Genomic DNA, 12,665 nt, shown 5'->3' on the forward strand with positions numbered 1-12,665 from the left:
TGAGGAATTGTTAGAGGCAGATGCTGTAGAGGAGGAGGCCTTAATGTCAGGGTCCATTCTGACCACACAAGAAGTCCAGCAGGGATCAGGTACTGCAGCTCCAGAACATGAGGTCCCAGATACTGCACAGGGGAGTATGGAGGTTGTCCCTGAGGGCCAGCAACAGTCAGAGGTAGCCTCTTCTTCATCGCCAGCAGTATTTGAGGAAAGTAAGAGCAACAAGAGGAGGAAAAAAGACAAGTCCTCCCGTAAGGCCTGAGGGTGAGTACAGCATGGCCGAGAGTGTCAGGAAGAAAGTCCATAAGGGGTCAGAGGTTATGGCCATATCCGACAGGTATGAAGTCCTGTCAGAATCTGAGGGAGATTATGAGAGAGAACTGAAGAAAATAGATGATGAATGTGAAGGGGACACTGAGGATCCCCCGACCAAAAGGAAACCCTATGCTGTAGAGTCCCAGGTAGAATCAGACATGGAGACAGGTGGTAAGCAGGGCAACTCCGACCTATGATGATGGGTATTACCTCGCTGCTCCTCCTTTTGTGTTGTGTAATGATGGCCGGGTTCTCTTTAAAAGTGCTTTCCAGCAATGTCAATAGTATTAAAGTAAGAAAGACAAGGCACATAGTGTATGACCACCTGAGATCTATTGATGCAGATGTCATCTTCTTACAGGAGACGCGTCTGACCACATCAGGACTTCTACGTGAGGCTGAGGGGGAATGGAGGTCTGGTCCTTCTTTCTGGTCACTGGCTGTGGAGCCTTATGCCGGGGTTGCTATATTGTTCACCACCAATGATGTGACTATACATAGACTGACAGAAGTTATTATGGGTCGATGTCTGGTCCTGGAGGTCACAATCCATGGTAGACGACTCCGGCTCATTAATATCTATGGTCCACAGTCAGTGGCGGAAAGGGTCCAGTTATTTAACGAGGTTAAGCCGTATCTTTTTACCTCTGTCCCAGTGGTGTTGGCTGGAGATTTCAATGTCACTAGGACATCGGGTGACAGATCCTCTGGCCGAGCAGTGACCAGGGACTCCAAGGTCCTAAATAGCATGATCCAGCAGGCAGGCCTCAGCGATGTGTTCACACAGGGTGGTAGGAAGCCAAAATTTACATACTCCTGTGCTGACAGAAGAAGTCGCATTGATATGGCTTTTGTAAACCCTACAGAAGTGGTTAGTGGGATGTGTGAGAAAATTGTCCCTTTCTCTGATCACTTGGCCTTGTCATTCTGTTTGGGATCCATGAAGCGTCCAGATGTTGGTAGAGGGCTATGGAGACTTAACTCCAGTCTCCTGGAGGATCCTTATGCCCAGGATTGTGTCCACTTTCTTTTTCAGCAACAACTAGAGAGAGTGGACTTTTATGATAGCATGGCTGACTGGTGGGAGGACGTCAAGGAGGAGATCAGATCCCTCTTGAGGAGACTGTCATTTAAGAAGGGGAAGAGTAAGTACAGCCAGTATCTCAAGCTGCGGAAAGAATTGGAGTCACTGTATTCGGCAGATGGGGGGGACCAACAAAAGATAAACCGACTGAAATCTGAGATAAGGCAGTATCAGTACAGCAGGTACACCTCCCTGGTTCTGGAACGTGATTATGGTTCCTTAGGGTCACCTGATCCCTTTGAGAACTGCCGGGAGCGTGTAGTAAACAAGGTGGTCACAGGTCTCACTGACTCCCAGGGTGTTTTGCAGGAATCTCGGGAGGGTATCCTGGGGGTGGTGAGATCTTACTATACTGACTTATTTCAGAAGAAGGTTTTGGATAAAGAGAAGATGACACAATTCTTGGAGGCAACTCCAGGCCCTGATACTATGATTTGGACTTCTCTCCTTTAACAGCAGAATTAACGGTGGAGGAGGTTAAAGTGGCCATTGATAAATTACATCTAAAGAAGGCACCAGGTCCGGACGGTATTACCGCAGAATTCTATAAGAAATTCAGAGACCACTTGGCTCCAATCCTCGTGGACGTGTATAAAAATTGTCTAGAAAATCACCTGATGCCTCCGTCCATGAGGGTGTCATCGCTAATTCTGCTTTCTAAAGGTAAGGAGCCTAGCGACATCAAGAACTGGAGGCCGATTGCCCTCTTGAATGTCGACAGGAAAATTCTGGCAAAAATCCTTTTCTCTAGATTAGTCTGTTTGTCCCGGGCACTGTTGGCAGGCTGTCAGTTCGGCACAGTGAAAGGGCGGAACATCTCTGGAGCAGTCATCTCGATAAGGGAGATGTTTGAGAGATGTAAAGCTCTGAGGTGTGGGAGATATGTTGTTGGTCTTGACCAGGCTAAAGCCTTCGACAGAGTAGACCACGAGTATCTATGGGCCACTTTGTCAAAGTACGGTATTCCGGGACAATTTATTGATTGGCTGAAAACCTTGTACAGAGAGGCAGAGAGCTTTCCTCTGGTCAATGGTTGGCAGGGTGGCACGTTCAGGGTTGCGGCAGGGGTGAGACAGGGTTGCCCGTTGAGTCCACTGCTGTATGTGTTTGCCTTAGACCCGTTCCTGAGGTCGCTGCAGGAGTGTGATTTTCGGGGGGTACCGGTCCCCCACTGCTTGCCTCTGAGTGTTGTTGCCTACGCGGATGATGTGACTGTGGTGATATCTGAGCCTCGTGAGGTGCAGATGTTGTCGGCAGCCATCAGAAGCTACTCGGAGGCCTCAGGGTCTCTGGTCAACCTTGAGAAGAGTCAAGCTTTCTGGACACTGGATTCTGATCCAGACTTTGACCTGCCACAATTTGCGAAGCCTCCACCTATATTAAGATCTTAGGGGTTAAATTTGGGAGGGACGATAACGCCAGGATAAATTGGGAGGAGAAGTTGGAAACCGGAAATGCAAAGGTTCAGCGATGGAAGAACTGGAGGCTGACCTATAGAGAAAGGGTTAAAATGCTGAAGACTTACCTGGTCCCTGTCTTCTTGTATATCTCTGTCGTTTTTCCTTTGCCAGAATCTTTCTCGGCTAGGCTCTTTAGCCTGTTCTTCCAGCTTCTTTGGGGGAACAGGTTAAACCCAGTAAAAAGAGGGATCACCTACCTGCAGAGGAGAGAGGGTGGGCTGGATATGTTAAATCCAAGGGTGTTCTTTGACTCCTTGTTCCTAAAAGTCAATTTTGGTGACCTGGACTCAGAGAACAGCTCCCTGTGGGTGAACAGTGTCAGGGACTGGATATTGCCTTTTGCAGAGTCTTGGGTGCGAGGCGGCAGTCTCAAGAGGGGTCGGTTGACTCGTGGCTTCCTCCCCCAGTACCTGAACTATGGTCTCCGATGCTTGAGAAACTGGCGGATTGATAAAGGGTGCATTGAGAGTAAGACCAGGAAAGAGCTGTACCTGACCATATGTAGGACTTTCTTTTATATACAGCCGCATTAAAAGACTGTACAACAGTAACCTTAAAAGAAAGTCTGAGGTTTCTTAATGGAGTCAGGCTCCCTGCAAAATTTTTTGACATTGCCTGGCTGTCCTTGCAGGGAAAGCTTTATGTTAAGGGGAATCTAAAACATCTGAGTGTCTCAGAGCGTAAGTGTCCCTTAGGATGTCAACAGGAGGAGACAATGGCACATTTTATATCTGAGTGCGAGGAGGGGCAGAAAATATGGCAGGAGGTATCCTCTAGGTTAAAGATCCCTAGACTGCGGCGTCTTACATACCCAGACATCATCTATGGGGTACCAGCCAGTATACCTGACATTGACCAGGGGACCATGTACCTGATTATTACAGTCATTAAATACTACCACTGGCATACTAGAACGAAAGTGTCCGTACATAGCGAGCCGTTCCATCACAGGCAAGCGGTGACCCTGATCCTGTCAGAGCTGAGGTGGATAAAGAACTTAGAATGTAGGAAAAAGGAGAGAAACAGGATGTTATGGAGGAAGGTACATATGGTGGATGTGGACTGATCCTCATAATGGAATTGTGTTTATTACTGATTTATTTACTTTATTTCCTTTAACAGCAATGGACTATTGTTAAGTTAAAGTTATCATCATTATTATTATTTATACTGTTGGATATGTATGATTTCTGGTAAATGACCATTGTTTCTGTTCATTCAGATTGAATGTATTGTTATGTTTGTTTATACTAATAAAAATTGCCTCCTATGTACAAGAATATAACTACTATAATACTGCTCCTATGTACAAGAATATAACTACTATAATACTGCTCCAACGTACAAGAGTATAACTACTATAATACTGCTCCTATGTACAAGAATATAACTACTATAATACTGCTCCAACGTACAAGAGTATAACTACTATAATACTGCTCCTATATACAAGAATATAACTACTATGATACTGCTCCTATGTACAAGAATATAACTACTATAATACTGCCCCTATGTACAGGAATATAACTACTATAATACTGCCTCCTATGTACAAGAATATAACTACTATAATACTGCTCCTATGTACAAGAATATAACTACTATAATACTGCTCCTATGTATTAGAATATAACTACTATAATACTGCTCCTATGTACAAGGAATATAACTACTATAATACTGCTCCTATGTACAAGATATAACTACTATAATACTGCTCCTATGTACAAGAATATAACTACTATAATACTGCTCCTATGTACAAGAATATAACTACTATAATCCTGCTCCTATGTACAAGAATATACTACTATAATACTGCTCCTATGTACAAGAATATAACTACTATAATACTGCTCCTATGTACAAGAATATAACTACTATAATACTGCTCCTATGTACAAGAATATAACTACTATAATACTGCCTCCTATGTACAGGAATATAACTACTATAATACTGCCTCCTATGTACAAGAATATAACTACTATAATACTGCTCCTATGTCCAAGAATCATAACTACTATAATACTGCTCCTATAGTACAAGAATATAACTACTATAATACTGCTCCTATGTACAAGAATATAACTGCTATAATACTGCCTCCTAGTACAAGAATATAACTACTATAATACTGCCTCCTATGTACAAGGACTATAACTACTATATACTGCTCCTATGTCAAGAATATAACTACTATAATACTGCCTCCTATGTACAAGAATAACTACTATAATACTGCTCCTATGTACAAGAATATAACTACTATAATACTGCCTCCTATGTACAAGAATATAACTACTATAATACTGCTCCTATGTACAAGAATAACTACTATAATACTGCTCCTATGTACAAGAATATAACTACTATATACTGCTCCTATGTACAGAATATAACTGCTATAATACGGCTCCTATGACAAGAATATACTACTATAATACTGCTCCTATGTACAAGAATATAACTACTATAATACTGCTCCTATGTACAAGAATATAACTACTATAATACTGCTCCTATGTACAAGAATATAACTACTATAATACTGCTCCTATGTACAAGAATATAACTACTATAACTGCTCCTATGTACAGAATATAACTACTATAATACTGCTCCTATGTACAAGAATATACTGCTATAATACTGCCTCCTATGTACAGATATAACTACTAAAACTGCCTCCTATGTAACGAATATAACTACTATAATACTGCTCCTATTGTTACAAGAACTATAACTACTTATAATACTGCTCCTATAGTACAAATATAACTACTATAAGACTGCTCCTATGTACAAGAATATAACTACTATAATACTGCTCCTATGTACAAGAATATAACTACTATAATTATGCTCCTATGTACAGAATATAACTACTATAATATGCTCCTATGTACAAGAATATAACTACTATAATACTGCTCCTATGTACAAGAATATAACTACTATAATACTGCTCCTATGTACAAGAATATAACTAATACTGCTCCTAGTACAGATAATATACTGCTTCCTATGTACAAGACTATAACTACTATAATACTGCTCCTATGTACAAGAATATAACTACTATAATACTGCCTCCTATGTACAAGAATATAACTACTATAATACTGCTCCTATGTACAAGAATATAACTACTATAATATGCTCCTATGTACAGAATATAACTACTATAATACTGCCTCCTATGTAAAGAATATAACTGCTATACTACTGCCTCCTATGTACAAGATATAACTACTATAATACTGCTCCTATGTACAGGAATATAACTACTATAATACTGCCTCCTATGTACAAGAATATAACTACTATAATACTGCTCCTATGTACAAGAATATAACTACATAATACTGCTCCTATGTACAAGAATCTAACTACTATAATAACTGCTCCTATGTACAAGAATATAACTTACTTAATACTGCTCTATGTACAAGAATATAATACTATAATACTGCTCCTATGTACACGAATATAACTACTATAATACTGCTCCTATGTACAAGAATATAACTACTATAATACTGCTCCTATGTACAAGAATATAACTACTATAATACTGCTCCTATGTACAAGATATAACTACTATAATACTGCTCCTATGTAAAGAATATAACTACTATAATACTGCTCCTATGTACAAGAATATAACTACTATAATACTGCTCCTATGTGACAAGAATATAACTACTATAATACTGCCTCCTATGTACAAGAATATAACTACTATAATACGCTCCTATGTACAAGAATCTAACTTACTATAATACTGCCTCCTATGTACACGGAATATAACTACTATAATAACTGCCTCCTATGTACAAGAATATAACTACTATAATACTGCTCCTATGTACAGAATATAATACTATACTACTGCCTCCTATGTACAAGAATATAACTACTATAATACTGCTCCTATGTACAAGAATATAACTACTATAATATGCATCCTATGTACAAGAATATAACTACTATAATACTGCTCCTATGTACAAGAATATAACTACTATAATACTGCTCCTATGTACAAGAATATAACTACTATAATACTGCTCCTATGTACAAGAATATAACTACTATAATACTGCTCCTATGTACAAGAATATAACTACTATAATACTGCTCCTATGTACAAGAATATAACTACTATAATACTGCTCCTATGTACAAGAATATAACTACTAATACTGCTCCTATGTACAAGAATATAACTACTATAATACTGCTCCTATGTACAAGAATATAACTACTATAATACTGCTCCTATGTACAAGAATATAACTACTATAAATACTCCTATGTACAAGAATATAACTACTATAATACTGCTCCTATGTACAAGAATATAACTTCTATAATACTGCTCCCTATGTACAAGAATATAAATACTATAATACTGCTCCTATGTACAGGAATATAACTACTATAATACTGCCTCCTATGTACAAGAATATAACTACTATAATACTGCTCCTATCTACAAGAATATAACTGCTATAAAACTCAGGACTTAGTTGAAGCCCGTTGGCAGTAAATGCTGCCTCCAGTCTTCTTGGGGATGATGTACAATATTTACATGTACATTTTGGGATTTTTGGCCATTCTCTGCAGATCCTCTCAATCCATGTCAGGTTGGGTAGCTGCCGTCGGTGGACAGCTATTTTCAGGTCTCTCCCATCCATCCCATGTTTCACTCATATATACATGGCTGTGTCTTACCAAATCATGTCCAATCAACTGAATTTACCACAGGTGACTCTAATGAAGGCGTAGAACATCTAAAAGATAATCCAGAGAAATGGGAGGCTCCAGGGCGAAATGTCAAGTGTCACAGCAGAGGGGCTGAATAATTATGTCCATGTGAATTCTCGCATATGTATACAGTTAGCCTGAGTTTATATATATATATACACGGTATGTAAGCGTTTTCCCATATATAACACCAGCCATAATAACCCCATTTGTAAAGGTTCTTCACTCAGGCAGGATTGGTCAGGGACCACACACTTTGCTTCTGGTGAATCTACATAATAAAGCTTTGATGCAGAGGCCACAGATTTGTCGCTCGGGGGGTCATGGAAAGCTGGTTCTCCTTTTATAGGTTTATTACTCGGTTTCATGAACGTTGAAGAGAACAGAAATGAAATATAATGCTTTTCTTACAAAAAACACTCATCGGAGCATCCATATGGCGCTGCTGCTATAAACAGTTGCTTACACACTGTTCTCGTCGACTGTGTCAAAATATACACTGTACGTGCCGCCACCAGGCTCCCTGCTGAAAAACTTTACCAGTTACGGAATTTACTTCCTGACCTAAAGTAAACTCCACAGAGATCTGCCAACCCAGACCATACCAGCCGCTCGCAGATAATTGGAGTTCGAGTTAAGTCGTCAGTAATCGAAAGTCACAGGGTGATATCAGTGGAAATACTGCATGTGAATACTTTTGCGATGCACTAAGGGGTGCCATATTTATGTGGCTCATGTAAGGCTGCATGGTTATCAGATGTTTTGGATTATTGGACGGTGAACTAAAGAGATGTTACTGTATGTATGTGTAATTAGTTCTACATTTCATACAATCTTGCATCTCAGTGGATTATTGGAATTTCAGGCTAATTTCACATTAGTGTTTTTTGCGGATCTGTAATGGAACTTCAAAAAAGCTTCCGTTACCGTAATACAATTGCATGCATCCGTCATGTACGGATTTGTTTTTTTGTGTCTTCTATAGCCATGACGGATCCGTCATGAACACCATTGAAAGTTTTCTATTGTGCCCGAGAAAAGGGATCCGTCCCCATTGACTACATTGCAGCGTTATTCTGTCCGCGATAGGAGCGCAACCAATGCATTTTGGAGCACTCCGTTTTGTTCAGTTTTGCCCCCGTTGACAATGAATGGGGACAAAACTGAAGCGTTTTCTTTCGCTCGATCCTATGACGGATCTCAATAGCGGAATTGAAAACGCTAATGTGATTTATTTTTAACTTTAATATGATTTATGGCTCTGGGCAAATTGACTGAAATGAGGGGCCCTGAGCGTGAGGGGGCCCGCTGCCACTTCTTGAGCTCCAGATACAGATGCCTATACACCGTCAATAGCTATCGGTCACGAATGCTTGTTCGGTATGCAGCTATTTTTAACACACTCTCCATGTACATGCATGCTTGGCTACGCAGAGTATGGATGTGTTGTCAAGGGGGAAAAAGCTGCTGACAGTCACCTCTTGTGGTGGCTTAATGCCCCTGAACCCCAAAGGAACAATCATTATAATCCAACATGCCAGATCCTTCTCCCCTCCACCCCACCTCTCCGTTTGTCAGGGAGAATGCTGGACACAGGAAGTAGACCCTAAAGGCAGCCATTTTGAGAGCGGTACAAAGGACATGGTTTAAAAGTCCTGATTTTGGCATCTAAAGTGTTGGTAATCTCTACTATCTGCTACGATAACATGCACTCACACACTATCGTGTAAATGTCCCGAGGGAGCACATGCTGTAGTGGCGCCATTCTCTCTTGATCTGATCATCTTGGAAGTCCAGCCCGTATGGATTGTCTAGACTGGATACAACCTCATACTCCAGTTTTGTTGTGAAGCATTTTATGCATTGTTCCGAGTTTTGGTCAAGTTTTGCGACTTTTGGCTACTTTCAAAAGTAGGTTGGGTTTAGAAATTAAAACAGTGTTATGTCTCATTTATGATGGACTCTCCACGCAAGGCAGTGACAGTGGCTAAACCACATTGCACTTCTTCCAAATTTAATAAAACCAAGCGCCTCTTCATAAATTTGGTACAGTAACACAAGCCAAAGACAGACTTAAAACTGACACCCCAAAAATGACAAATGATAAATTCCCTCCAATGTCTATTAGAAAGTTGCAGAACCTTCCATTATGCAGTGATTAAACTTTATTTACAGAGAACCCGGGATCCCCCTTTAATGAGAACTTTATGAAGTCGTCTGGGTCTCTTAAAACATCTTGAAATCATTAGCGGGAGGCAGATTGTACACACCATCCCGCAGACAATCTACATGCTACCTTTAGTCTGAGCCAATTAACTGTTCCTCTAATTGCGTCTTGGCGGCCTCCATATATGACTCTTCTCTCACGGCTAATTGATATCCAATGCCTGGTCTATAGTGAAGTAAGCCGGGTGCTTGGAGAACTAAACATTTCTCAGATTCTCAGAAATTCAAACAAACGAAAGAAAAAATAAAATAGCTATAATAAGGCGAAGATAACGCACAAGGAACAACAAACAGGCGGCCCACGAGTCTTGGAGACTCTCCCTGAAGAAGCTGCTGCTTATTAAGGGCATGCAAACATCTGTCTGCCACGGCAGCGCAAGTCACGTTCCACATGGATGAAACCTTTAGAATTGCAAGTTTTCTTGCAAACGTCTTCAGCAAAAACGTTTTTTTTTTTTTTTACACAACCTACAATGTCCTCAGTATTGAGGAAGCAATGCTTGAGCTTAGAGCTACTCTCCTTACCTCCCATGTCTACAGCTTGGCTCAGGTCACATTGCCAGCTATTGCTCTTGGGCATAAGGAGAAGAATAAGTTGCAGATGCATAGCCATCCTTTTTAGGGGTCAAAATGTGAATCCCACGCTGTGGTGAAATACTCGGAAAGTCGAATTTGGGATGGCATATTTTCAAAGCCACTTATGGATGGTAGATTTGCTTGATCCAGTTAGGGATGGCAGACTTGTAAAGCCTACTGAAGGATGACACATTTGTGAAGCCCACTTAGGAATGGGACATTTGTGAAGTCCAATTCAACCTTTGCTTCAACTTTTTATAAACAACACTGAAAAGGATAAAAAAAATCCTGCACGATGTGATAAATAATCAGTAATTAATCTATATATAATTTTTGCATCCATTGTGTTAGTGCAATTATTTTTAGGCCCACTAACAGATGACACACTTGTAAGGCCAACCTAGGGATGGCACATTTTATTAAGCTTACTTAGGAATGGGGCACACTTATGAAGCCCCTTAGGGATGGAACACTTGTGAAGCCTATGAGGTGGTAAAACACTTGTAAAGCCCAGTTAATGATGTTAAGCCCTCATGGCAGTAGAACAGTGGTGAAGCTCTCTTAGGGATTAACCATTTATGAGACCTACTTAGGTCTACTGCAGGCACATAAGAACATGGGACCCACACAGATGCCTTCAGCTGCCGAGCGCACATGTAACAGGTCGGTCCTTTAATTGTCCAAGTGTATGAGGGAGTCCTGAGGGATAGCTGAAGGCCTAGGTTGCATTTTACCATCAGCTATGGACTTCATTGGGGGGAGAAAGCTGGCACAAAAGTGCCTAGGGCAGCATCAAATCTAAATATGGACCTGGATCCACAGCAGTAGCAGGATGTAGTGTCACCCATCACACTGCCGGTCTGTGTATGAGAAGGAGCGGTGCGGCCGGGAATCTGCTGTGCTCCTCCTCCTACACAGACCAGCAGAGCAACGTGTGACACTATATCCTGCTACTGCTGTCGAGCGCCAGCGGCTGAACTGTGATCATAAGGGACTATATTTTTTTTACTTCCTGTGAAGGGGCGCATATCTGACCATTACTACTGTGAGGGGGCACATATCTGACCATCACTTCTGTGAGGGGGCACATATCTGGACATAACTACTATGTACTTGCACAAAGGGGTAATAATTACTATGTGGGGGCATTAAGGGGACTGGGTGTGTATAGTTATGCTTTGGGAAAGTTAGAGGCGGGACCTAGTATGAAAAGAATACATATACGTATTGTAAACATATTCACAAGATGTTTTTTATTTACACATATATGTTTATATGTGTATGTGTGGTTTGGGAGTGGGGGGCCCATGTGCATCCTTTGCACAGGGGCCCTTTGCAGACTGTGTCCACCCCTGGATAGAGCACTTGTGAAGCCTACGTAAGGATTGAACACTTGTGAGGCCCACGTAGGGATACAACACTTGTGAGATCCATTCATGGATGTAACACTTGTGAAGCCCAAGTAGGTTTAGAACACTTGTGAGGCCCACATAGGTGTAGAACACTTGAGGTCCACGGATACAACACTTTTGAGATCCTTTTATGGATAGACCACTTGTGAAGCCCACGTAGGGATAGAACCACTTGTGAAGCCCACGTAGGGATGGAACACTTGTGAAGTCCATTTAGGGATGTAAATCCCACTGAACTCTTTTGAAGCCGACTTGGGGATGTGAAGCCTACTCTGAGGAGGAACACTTTTGAAGTCCAGTTACTTGAGAAACTCACTCAGGGGTTGAACACTTAGAGGTTGTGCAAGCAGTCTATATTGATTAGCTCAGGATAGGTCATCAATATCTGATTGGCGGGGGTCTGACACCCAGTACCCCTTCCAGTCAGCTGTTTGAAGAGGGAGCGAGCACTTGTCGTTACCCTGCACTTCCGAGACGATGTGCAGTGTAATGAAGAGGAAGTAGTGCTCGCATGGAGCGCCGCCTTCTTTTCAAACAGTTAATCGGTGGGGGTACTGGGGGTCGGACCCTTGCTGATCAGATATTGATGACGTATTTATTTAGGATAGGTCATTAATGCAAACAGGCTGCACAACCCCTTTAAGCAATCCACATAAACTGTTCAAATAATTGTGAGTCTAAGATCGTCTTACACCAAGGTAATGTTTCTGTATTCTGTTCTTTTTACCCTGACAGTATACATTACTACCCAGCGCTATAAATTTTGACCATCTATGGTAATATCACTCAGGATATTTATCTGAATGTACAAAATAAAAA

General features: G+C 41.1%; 1 protein-coding gene across 1 annotated transcript in view; it reads left to right on the top strand.

Annotated features, from left to right (window-relative positions):
* Nucleotides 1–272: 272 nt before the first annotated feature.
* LOC122940622 (protein archease-like) overlaps nt 273–12,665 on the top strand; it is a 41,971-nt gene continuing 29,578 nt past the window's right edge. Inside the window, exon 1 of the mRNA XM_044297285.1 lies at nt 273–458. Coding sequence (XP_044153220.1) covers nt 273–458 — 186 coding nt within the window. The remainder of the gene's footprint in view (nt 459–12,665) is intronic.

Source organism: Bufo gargarizans, chromosome 6 (genome assembly GCF_014858855.1).
Source record: "Bufo gargarizans isolate SCDJY-AF-19 chromosome 6, ASM1485885v1, whole genome shotgun sequence".
Classification (NCBI taxonomy): Eukaryota; Metazoa; Chordata; class Amphibia; order Anura; family Bufonidae; genus Bufo; species Bufo gargarizans.